At 34.7% G+C, this 12,734-nt stretch overlaps 1 protein-coding gene across 1 annotated transcript in view; it reads right to left on the reverse strand.

Moving 5' to 3' along the window:
* The window catches only part of LOC129245286 (protein prickle), a 123,462-nt gene that overhangs the window by 7,650 nt on the left and 103,078 nt on the right, over nucleotides 1–12,734 (reverse strand). The window contains exon 4 of the mRNA XM_054883368.1: nucleotides 5,238–5,366. Within this exon, the coding sequence (XP_054739343.1) occupies nucleotides 5,238–5,366 (129 nt within the window). The remainder of the gene's footprint in view (nucleotides 1–5,237; nucleotides 5,367–12,734) is intronic.

Genomic DNA, 12,734 nt, shown 5'->3' on the forward strand with positions numbered 1-12,734 from the left:
GTTTTGGAAGAAAATTAACTATCCTTTCATAAAAAATACTAAAATTATTGTAATACAAATCAAATTAAGTAATTGAAAAACAAATAAATTTTGAAAACTTGTCAATAAATCCATATGTTTCAGTTATTTAATGCGATGTAGAATGCAATCAAATGGATGTAGAAAATATGCCTATGGATGTAGGAACGTAATCAATTTCAAAAGCTGTCCATTACTTTCACAGTATTCGAAACTATTATTAAAGAAAAATTATACATAGTAACAAAATATTTAATTTCTTCCAACCAGCATGGTTTTGTAACAGGTAGGTCCACTGTTTTCGACCGGGCTGTTTCCAGTGAATATTGTATTGAATCATTTTCGTATGCACTTCAAGTTGATTGCATCTACACTGATTTGGCGTTCACTCGATTTTCCATTTATATTTAAAATCTTATCTAAGTGAAAGGAGTTGTCTTGTTGCAATTGAGCATAAATCTTATACCTTTTTTATTGCCACTATTATTCGTCTTATTTATAAATGATATTAGCAGGTGTTTTTTATTTGCCAGGTACTTATTACATGCAGATTATTTAAAAATGTTTGCCTCAAAACGAAATTCAGGGGATATGCTTAAGCTCCAGGCTCAAGTTGCTTAGTCTCAATCTCTGGACATTCTACAAACGTCGTATTGTATCACTAATAATATCCTCCAAACTGTGGAGATCTTGGAGTAATTTTTGACTCTAATTTTCCATTCTCAAGTCATATCGGGGAAAATTGTAAAGCATATGCCCTACAGAGCAAATATTTTATCTTAGGAGCATTCTCAGCGCTGCTATAAAGCTCAACTTAACTTCCCAAAGACATCGAAAATTGCAGAAATCATTGTGATCCCAAAAACAAAGAAAGTCTGCTGCCGCCAATATCAAAAATATTTGAAAAGCTACTCTTTGTTCGCATAGAGTCTATCGCAACAAAAAAAATGTAATTCCTCAACATCAGTTCGGATTTAGACGAAAACATTCAACAATCCAACAGATGCAAAGAATCATTCACAAAATTAATAAAGACTTGAACAATAAACAAGCATTCGTGGCTGTATATCTCAACGTAGCTACAGCCTTTCACAAAGTATGGCAAGCTGGATTACTGTATAAACTCCAATCTTGGTTGCCAAGATAGAGATTTTATGCTAAATATAACGACGCATGTTCATAAATTGAACCTATGAACGCAGGAATTCCCCCAAGGCAGGACCCACTCTGTATCTCATCTACACCGCTGATTTACCGGAACCGTCTTCAGAAAACAGTACGATTGCGACGTTTGCAGATGACACTGTACTAATGGCATCACAAAGAGACCCGAATATAGCACAAATTTATAAAACGACCTAAACAAAACACTGTATTGGTTCAGAAAATGGAATATAGAAATTAATGGCGACAAAACAATTCAAGTCAATTGCACGAACAGAAAGATAACCATAGACTCATTAAAGATTCGAAACTCCAACGCGAATACTGATACGAAAGCTAAATACTTAGGCATTACAACTGACTCTAAACAAAACTGCAGGGACCATATAATAAAAAAAAATGAAATAAAAATCGTCTTCAGCAACTGTACTGGCTGATAGAACCTCAGTCAAGGTTCTCGCTGCAAAACAAAACTTTAATCTACAATACGACAACTGCATCAATTTGGAGGAAAAACACCAGCAGACCTCCTGTAATGTAATACTAAGAAATATACTTATGTACTATAGTTATCTAAATTAACATAGTAAATATTTTACAAATGAATTACATATTCCTAAATGATCCTGCTGAGCAAAGGCCTTGCAGTTTCACTTAACTATCCAATATCTATAAAACAAATTACTTATTGTTCATATTGACAGGTGTAATATTTTTTGGAAGCAACAAAAAGAGGAGTCATATCAATTATATTATCTCAAAATCATATCGATCTTGGGCTTTGTTGGATGTAATTGTTCAAACTTCTCGGATCCGTATACGATGAAACTACTATTTACCGCGTTTGTTCTATCTAGACTGGAATATGCTTCCTTTATTTGTGACCTTATCACCAATTTGCTATCAAAAGTATGGAAGAAGTGCAAAAAATGCACTAAGATCTCTAAAATGTTCGGTTCCATATCACTCTTATAGCTCCCGCATGTTATTAATTGGATTAGTCACTTGAGTGCAGAAGGCCGTATCTATTGCTTTCTTTTGTGTTTAATTTTATTCAAGCTGAGGTTGATTGTGCGTTTCTTTTGCAACGCATTAACTTTCTTATTCCGGTGAGAACTTTACGAAGATCTTACCCTTTTTATCTCAAGATATACAAAACGCACCTATGCTCGGACTCCGCGGGAATTCAATGAGATCCCGAATACCACATCGTTAGATTACACAAAAGATATAAATCAGTTATTTTCTTTGTTGCTCCATTTAATTCACTAGTATAGTCGTATTCTTTTTAATCAAGTTGCATTTTAGTTTTAGCTTGTTTTATTAGTTATTTTATTACTGTATTGTTTATATTAGCACTAAATCAATAGTCAGTAAGAACCTTTGAGCTTTTCAACAAAATGAAACAATAAATATATATAAAAAAAAAACCACAATTTCCTTAGCCTCTTGTTCGACACTCACTGTGGACATAAAGCATTAAATAAACAAAAGAGTTTTCAAGCAGTGGTCGCCTCTCGAAGGGCAATGCAAGCCTCCGCATGTATTTCCGCAAATGCCATCAACAAAATATCTTAGAATATTTTTCTTAACGATATATTTCACTTTCTTCATTAAATATGTCTGCAGAATTGCTTACTCGTAATTAGGCTTTAAGTTACACAACACTTATTTGACAAAACCTTAACTTGCACTTTTAGAACAGCAAAGGCAATACAAATCACTTTAAGCCATACTTATGTAATTGTGTTTATACAACACCAAAGAATTTTTACTTTACAATAACTACGAAACTTCGTATGCACATCGGTATTTATTTACCATACTTGTAAGTGCCATTGAGTTAAGTTTCTTGTTTACTTAGTGTGGCTTTAGCACATTTTGTCGCCTGCTAAGTGACAGTGACAAGGCATTGCATCGTTGTCCTGTGTCAATGCCAATGTCAGTGACAGTGACAGCCAAATTGACAGTTGTTGGAGATACTGCATACATACATTTACTATTTGTTACGTGCACTGATGCACAAACATTTGCGCTAATACGTAAATATGTATGCACGCAAACATCGCGTGCGTTGCCTAATTGAATTTGGCTAATTGAGTTTGAGACGAAGATGTTAATGGCAAATGCAATACCTACATATGAATGCACATATGTGAATACCTAAGTTTTCATTTGCATACGCACTTCAAAACTATTGAAGTTCATAAGAGGTCTTCTACAATATCTGAATAATGCTACCTTATCGCTCCATTAGTAAATGTTTCTAAATTTTTATTTCAGCGCTTGCGAGCTCATCTTCAGTCAGCCTCCACAGAATTCAATAATGTATATAGTCTGATAAGCTCTACAGTTTCTTAAATGGAATCAAACTCCAGTGAACGATACGAATTCATGGTGACTGATACTTGGCAGGCAAGCTACTAAGAGCTAGGCTACTGCAGAGTTATAAGCTGTAAAATGTTAACATAATTGAAATAATTTGGAATTTGAAATTCCGTTTAGATTGTACACACACTTTTGGCAAAAAAAAAAAAAAAATAGTTGTGCTTGTATATCCTCAGTTTTTGAAGAAGTACGACTTTACTGCAAGTTGCACGAAATGGTGCATTTTTCGAAGTAGTGCTGAGTAACCGTGGCTATCATCGAAAATTGGTTTTATCATCGGGTACTGTGATTGTGTAGTACAGTGTAGTATTGACGGTGTAGTACAATAATCTTCGTGCTCAATGCACAACTAATTCGATTACACTAGTTTACAGCAAAACAAAAGAACCCAAAGATGATCCAATTCCTATATAAAATCGGCCACTGAGTCCGAAAATTTTATTTATTTTTTCTGCCATTTAGCTTTCGAGACATCGGCAAATAACGATATTGGATTAAAAAAAAGGGGTTCCGTTAACTGATAGAAACAGATTACATATCAAATTAAAGGTAATTCAATTTTCTATCTTTCGTCCGCACCTAATTTGACAATAAAATTAAACATTTCCAAGATACGATAAATTTTCGATTTATATTGTAGGAAATAGGTATATACGAAAATCAATTTCTCATTTTTGTTTACTCATTCTACAACCAACATATCTGGAGAAAAAATTGAGATATTAATAAAAAAAGTTCAAATAAATTAAAAACATTATTCGTATTAGAATAGAAGTAGTCATTTTTGCTCATTCAGGGTAACACATACAATTTTCTACTGAAAATATATAGGGTAATACATTTTACATTCGGCCACCGTAGCGGAATGCAATCTATTGCGTGACTGCCACTCGTTAGTGTTTGGGTTCGAAGTCCGCAGATGAAACACCAAATGATACAAACGGTGTTTTCTAAAGCGGTCGCCCCACGGCAACCAATGGCAAATATTCGAGTGCATTTCTGCCGTGAAAATGCCCCTCATAGAAAACCATCTGCCATTCGCAGGTCCCTCTGTCTGTGGGTCCATTTGTGAAAAAACATAAAGACCCTCACCACAAATAGGAGGAGGAGCTCACCCAAACACCCAAAAAGGAGTAGGCGCAAATTATATATATATGTAGATATATATATATAACATTTTAATTACACAGTTCCACACTATTAACATTTAAAAACATTTCTTTTTTGAGCTCCTAGGAATTGGATGGTAAATCTGTGTTATCAATAGACGCCATTTACGGTTTAAGGCCTAGAACTTTTTGCTCATTCTTTGGTGAATGACAAAGAAAAACATTTCAAATCTACTCTAACTTCTCTCTTAAGAAACACTTAAGAAATACTTAATGTGTAATAAATGAAGTGAAGAATATGCCTCTCTTCCACATACATCCAAACCAAATTTTACATATATCCAACGAATTCAATTAACTTTGTTCCAGTTCTTATAGTCGTTTTCAAAGCAATTTCTACTCCGAACTCAACTTGACATAAGCAAAAGCAAATAGCCACTAAAAACACTTCAGCCGTATGTTGAGAGGCCATACTGCGTGGTAACTTAACTAAACTTAAGCAGAGTACGCTTGTATGTAAAATATTTTTAAGTGAATTTGATGAAAAGTAATACTTACACCGTCACACGGACGCGCACTCATCAACTGTCTGACATTGCCACGTCCGAGCGCGTCACGTTTGCGTTGTGTGGAGAATAGGCGAAGTTCCTTGCGTTCCTCATCCGTCAATGAGTGACAGTAACGAACCTGTGAATAAGAAAAATAAGAAGAAAAAAACAAAAATCAATGATATTGTGGTGATGGAGAGTAATGTATGTATGTATATATTTATTATATGTATATATATATGCATGTAACACATCCACATGTGTGTATATACGATTAGGTAAGTGGCGACTTAAATAATTTGTGGTCGGTAGTCAAGTATTTATTTGAAAATTTAAAATTCTTTGCCTGTACGTGTGTAAATTGAAAATTGTTTCTGAGAAACGGTCGCTACTGCACAGAGCAACGCCTCCTTTTGTTTTTTGTAGAACTCAAAAGCAGCTGTTGATGGTCAATCAAGAGATGCTCAACAGCGATATAGAAGTTTCCGTGCGTTTGCATGTATGAGTAGATATGTGTAACTGGTGTGATGTGAGCACACTTTGATTACACTGTGTAACAAAAACTGCGGTTTTTAATGTTTACTTATTAATTACTTTTTTTTGGGGTCAAAGTCAACGAAATCACAAGAATTTAGCATCTAAGATACAAACAAAAATTCAACAAAATATTCAAAATATTCAACAAATACCGAAATATTTTTATTTTTGGAACATGTTAACCATCTACCTCGTCTATATATGGGTTGGTTTGCCTTTTTAAGGAAAATATAAGAAATCAAGCACATACGACATGTATATAATGGCTTGCAATATATGTAGTTGAAAATATTATATTTGTGATACATTTTGCCAATACGACTCGTGACAAAATGATAGTATAGTAGCTCAATATTTTGACCAATTTTGCAAATTTCGCTGTTCCTTGAGATATGCGCAATTTCTTCGTATAAAAAAACAAGTTCGCGCATTACTTAACCCTTAGAGTACGGACATAAAGGACGGAGTGGAGTAACTTTTGTCCCCCAAACTAAAAGCTTAACTCATAATCATAAATAAATGAATAATAGAATGCCACTAATAAGATTTTATACAGGATTTTAAAAAATACTCGACCACCTAAAGGGGAAAAAAGAAAGAAATTATTTACGAAGTTATTAAAGAAAAACTAATCTTGGGGGACCTAAAGTCCCCTTCTCCGTACTCTCAGGGTTAAATGGAGAAAATACGCAACACCACCACACCCTCAAGAAAAAATATTACAAAAAATTAAGGAGACTTTTTAATAACTTCAAACTTGCACTTTATCGTGTTAAAATTCAATAAGCTATAAAATAAAACTAAAAAAAAAATTAGAAAAAATATAAAAAAAATATTTCTACTTAAAAACCATGTAATTGAGATGAAAAGCTTACAGATTTTTTTTCTAATTTGTATATAAAGTGTGAAAGTTGGATTTGTTTCGTTTTTTTAGGCAGTGAGGTGTACTTTAAAAAAAAAAACTATGAATATCCAGAGAACAAATAAAAATAGTTGATAAAATAATGAAAAAATAATGAAAAAATAATTGATGAAAATATTGATGGTATCTGCAAAGTCGAGCACTCGTTATGTGGAATAAGAGTAAAAAACCGCCAGCCAACAAAAAAAAATGACAAAAATCAACGCGATGTTTAAGCCGCTTGAAACTTGCACTTTTTATATTATTTTTCAGTGGGTTATAAAACTGCATAAAAACAAAAAAATTATCTGGATTTTGTAGAATAAAGCACTTTATTTTCATAAAAAATTGATAAACATTAATTGCAAACAAATCAGTGTTCCAAATTTTTCAATAAGACCTAGTGCTGTATTTACATCGAGTGTATACCTATAATAGGGGAAGGAGCTCTCCGAGCCGTTTGAAACCAAACAAGGTTTCAGACAGGGTAATTCGCTGTCGTGTGATTTCTTTAACCTGCTGTTGGAGAGGATCGTACGCGCCGCAGAACTTAACCGCTCAGGCACATGTTTTTATAAGAGCGTAGAATTTGTGGCGTCTGCCGATGATATTGTAGTACCGAAACGAAGTACCTCCTGTCATCAAACAAACATTCGGCGCACTCGCATATCGGCACCCACGTCACTGTTGACAGTTATAATTTCGAGGTTGTAAAAGACTTCGTTTATTTAGAAACCAGAATTAAAATCGTTAACAATGTCAGCCATAAAATTCAACGAAGAATGTCTCTTGCCAACAAGTGCTACTTTGGATTAAGTAGGCAACTGAGCAGTGAAGTCCTCTCTCGACGAACAAAACTAACACTCTACAAGACTCTCATCATGTCCGTCCTAACGTATGGCGCAGAAGCGTGGGCGATGACAACATCCGATGAAGCGATGCTTGGAGTGTTTGAGAGAAAGATTCTGCAGACGATTTTTAGACCTTTGCACGTTGACAACGATGTTGCTCTATGAGTTTTACGACGACATAGGCATAGCAGCGAATAAAGATACAGCGGTTACATTGGCTGGGCCATATCGTCGGAATTGATACAAAGGTACCAGCTGATGGTAGCAGAGGAAGAGGAAGACTTCCTCTGCGTTGGAAAGTTTAGGTGAAGAAGCACTTGGCTTCACTTTGTGTGCCCAAGTGGCGCTGGTTGGTACGGGAGAGAAACGACTGACGCGCTTTATTAAACTCGGACAAAATCACGTAAGCGGTTATCGCGCCAATTAAGCAGAAGAAGTATATCAATCATGATTTTAAGGGTCAAATTTACACTACTTTGGAGTTATTGCCAAAATGCTTCACAAAAGATGTTCCTAATTTCAAATGAATATCAGTTTTAGAAACCTACTTATATTTATTTACTTAAAATGGAATACTTTACTGAAATAAGTGTACGTAATCTGAACTTAACAATAAAGTTTCAAGTAATTAAGTTTATTTTACATACATCTTATCTGCTTACTTACTTCCTATACTCTTCTCCTAGTGAAGAATTGGGCCTGTTACACACCTCAAGTTCTACTCAATTTTATCATATATAGATATTATACTTGGATTCCTAAAAATGTTTATAGTTTTTGGGGTAATGAGAAATTCCTTTGCGATGGCGCCGGGGAACATACCTATGAAACCTGCCAAAAGGAGGATAGGTAAACTTTTTTTTTTTTAAATAATAGACAAATTAAATGCCTAAACAACTTTGAAAGATTTAGAAATAACATTTAAGTCATCAACATGAACTAAATACTTTTTGGACACGCAAAAATTCGAGATCAAATTTTTTGTATGTATAAAAAAGTTTAACAGAAAGCGCCAAAATTTAATAAATACCTAAAATCTTCTATAAAAAAATGAGCTGCGGGGCTAAAGCATGCTACAAACATGTTCTGTGGAAAATTTCAAATTTCATATTTATATATTTGTGTCTAATGTTGTGTCAAAAAATTATAAAATAAAATTAAAAGCATCAATCTGAGCTAAATGTAATGTTTTGGCACATAAAATATAATTTTAGCAGCAATCTTTTCGTAAAATATGTTACCACATTCTTGTCTCCCATAGAAATTCGTTCAGACCTTTTATTTGGCAAATATACGTAAAACTGCGTGTTAAAAAGGAACTTTGAGGACTGAAAAGTTCCACAAATATATGTATTCTCTGGAAAATTTCATTAGTGGCCTTATCTCAAAGAAACTACATTCTGTCAAGAAGTGCCGGGAATTGTTCAAACGCAATATAATTGTTTAATCATCAAAATTTCAAAATAGGCTCCATTCGAAACAATACATACATACATATATGCCAACGATTAGTCCAGTCATCAACGTTCCTTCTAGGCGCGTTTGAAGAGATCTTCTTCAGCTCGTTCAGCGAAGTCTCCTTAATGGCCTCTATTGACTCAAAGCGGCGTCCGCGGAGTGGCAATTTAAGTTTTGTGAAAAGAAAAAAGTCACAGGGGGCTAAGTCCGTGAATACGGTGGTTGTTCGATGAGTCGAATTTTTGGTCAAAAAAGTGTTCACAATATGACACTTGTGAGACGGTATGTTGTCATGGTGCAAGATCTATGAGTTTTCTTTCTCTCTCAACCGTCACATAACTTTCAAATAATATTCTTTATAATTATAGACAAATGCTTTGTTCGATATTTTTATCCATAGTGAAAATCGCAGAGCACATCTGTGGTTGACTGATACAATTAAATGCCAAAAACAAGCTAATTGAGAGATCATGCTCAAACTCCGCGACACTATAGAGGCCAGCTGTACCAACATTCCCGCGAAAAAAAAGTTTAGACATTTGTGTAACGCGCGCTTTTTAATTGAACAATTCCCGATATTTTTTCGACAGAATATACATGCGATTAAAAAAAAATCTGCAAAAAATTAAAACAAATTGGTATTTGTATTTGGTTTTTGAGGTATTATACGAAATTTTATATATTTCTATTGTATTCTTCGCCGTTGCAACCTAGTATTCGTATGCTTTGTTTTTTCCAAAATGGCCAAAACATTCCCATATATGAATCAGATGGCGGCTTAATATGCTCTAAAGTGATTATATTCGAAGTTTTTCTCACAAATTTATTGGGAAAATTTTATAACTCAGATATATGGTTATTGTGAATTCGAAAAATGTTCGCCTAAAAAATTCATTAAAATCAGAGTATGGCAGAGTCCCTTTGCACGTTCCCACGACAGACGGTTCTACGTTGCCGGAACGACCGAGATTAATATCCGGCCAGGTACTGTCACTCCAACAGAATGCTTATGCCCCAACAAGAACAAGATACCCTTTGGTATATTTTTTGGGTGGAGCTTTGTTATTTTGAAAAAGTTGGCTTTTGTTGTCCAATGTTATTACGCATAGCAGTGTGAAGCTCATACCACGGCTCGTCTGTGGCAAATCATTCGTGTGGCATGTGAAGCATGCAACTTAGCTGACGTGCTCTCGAATAATGACAACCATTTTCGCGTAACGCGGTGGTGTGGAGCAGCAGAAGCAGCAATACCAGTAGTCTGTTGTTCCATTGAGTAGTGGTCTGTCAGTTTGTACATCTAACTGACTAACTGCGGTTCGATCCACCTTCTGCTTGTTTACTGTATGCAAATTCCATGCAAACACGCATTTTGCTGGAAGGCTTCAGCCGGGGCGTGGGGAAAAGGCAGCTGCAGGCACATAAGGGAAACAGGCCGGTTTGTCAGATCATTGATGATGACCAAGTGTGGACACATGCCACGCTCCTAATGCACATAAATGCGTGCATATACATTTATGTTTATATGTATAAGTGTGTACACATATATGTACATATGTATATGTATATCTATTTTAGCTTCCAGTTGGCTACTCGATTCTTGTCAATTATAATATTTTCGCTCTATGTGGGTTCTTCTCGCATCACGCTGCTGTTGTTTTTGTTTTCTGATGTTTGCCCGCGCGAATGTCATGGTAGGTATGTAGCTTGTACTACATGCACTCATACAATCATATGTATGCAAATATTCAAACATTTTGTGCATTTCGCCAGTTATCCAAATTGTCAATTCGGCCGCAATGTCATTTCTATCTCAGCATCTCTGCCTTTCTCATGTAAATGCTGTTGGTTTCTTTGTTTCCTTATTGGTCTGGCTATGCGTTTCAATGCCCTACAGCTACAAAGGTGTAACTGCTTTTTTTATGTAATCCGGGCGGTGCGTTAATGCATATCGAATGGGCGTAAAGGCGTGGTGTAGGTGATTAATGGAAGTCGCCTTATGTGATAGTTGCACACTTTTTTTAGCAAATTTTGTGATGAACTATAAAAACGAGGTACACGAATACCTTTGAAAAGACATTTCCCGACTTTGACGAAGTAAGCAGTTTAAAAAGTTTTAATAGCGCGATTCAAAAAAAAAAAAAAATTGGAAATTTGTCAATCCTTTTTGCATAAGCAGAATTTTTAAAAATCAACCTAAGTTACTTAAAACATGCACTTTATGTTACCAAAATTCAATGGAATATATAACCCGAATGTGCGCATCCGAAAATTTTCTGAAAATTCTAATCAAAAAGTGTGAAACTTTGATAACCATTATTTTTCCAAAATTTGCTCAAACTTTTAAACTCGCTTTTCGTAGGAAAATGAGCCCTATTTTTATAAAAAATTATTAAAATTAAATACAAAAGAACCAAATTGTCAAAACTTGTTAATAAGGCCCGGTTCTATTGTTATGAAAAGCACTGTGCATAAAATTTAAAGGCACAGTTTTAGGATTATGAGGATTTTAAAAGCATTTTTGGCGCATATATTTAGAAATTAATGGCAGATTTGTTTCTTCAAAGCATTTTTTGAGTTGTTCTGTTATAGTTTACTTATTTTTGTTTCCGTCTTCAGATGTAGATTTTAGCTACCTCACATAAACGACGATAAGAATTAAAAATAACTAAAATTAAAAAACAGAATCTAACTTAACAAAAATGTTTGTCATTGAACTATTTTTACATTTATTTTCATTTTCTTCAACTTCTTTTCTCGCAAATTTATTGTAGCTCATTAAAATTTCGCTTCTAACCAACTCCCGCTGGTTTTCATGCATTCGTCGAGGCATTTGCATGCATATGTGAATGTGCGCACATACACATGCATACATATGTTACTCAGTTAACCAGCTATGTCACTACCAATCAGCATATCTATCAGATATTTTCATATGAATGGTTCAAAGAGTTTTCGGGATGAACTTGCTAGCAACTCGAACACAGTGGGAAGTGCGTGAAAACTCGTTAGTCGCAAATGGCGATACCCCAACTTCATAGTTGCATTCAACGGTACAAATATCTAGAATTCAGTTGAATTCAACAGTACACCACATGCTGATCCCGCAAGCTAGGGAGGACCAGTTCACCTAGACAGTAAAGAATTGGGGAAATTTTTAACGTTAACAACTTACTGAGACTTGAAGTTGTCTAATAACATAAAAATCGGGTTAGCATACTTAGCAAAAACAAAAAAAAAATAAATTGCGTGGAGCCGAACGCCAGAATTGCGTTGCGTGAGAGTTTCAAAAGGAATGCAAATTATGCAAAACTTGTAATTGATTGGCTATTTATGGCTGGAGTGAAGTAAAGTGCGTGGGTGAAGACTCTGTGCCAAATATGTTGTTCTTGTAAAAGATATGTATTCGTGAAGGCTACCAAAAAATTGGTAAACATTTCTTAACTCTTCAAAACCCATGTACCTTGGCAGTACACTACTTCTGCACAGCTTTCATCTATATTGCTCTTCGCTAAATTGAAGTCTTTTCGGATTCAATCTATTGGTTAAATCAGATGTAAAAGTTGTCATTTAAACAAACAACACTCACATAGTAAGTGTTTCTGTGTAAAATCTGCATATAAAGGGTCGTCAGATTGGAGGTACTTTTTCCAATAGGATTTTTTGACAGATCACGCGTGACTACTATTACTAAATACATTATTTTTTTAGGGTTTATTCACATTTTATCATGTTAAGACTTAAAACAACGCCTCAAAAAAGT

Source organism: Anastrepha obliqua, chromosome 4 (assembly GCF_027943255.1).
Source record: "Anastrepha obliqua isolate idAnaObli1 chromosome 4, idAnaObli1_1.0, whole genome shotgun sequence".
Classification (NCBI taxonomy): domain Eukaryota; kingdom Metazoa; phylum Arthropoda; class Insecta; order Diptera; family Tephritidae; genus Anastrepha; species Anastrepha obliqua.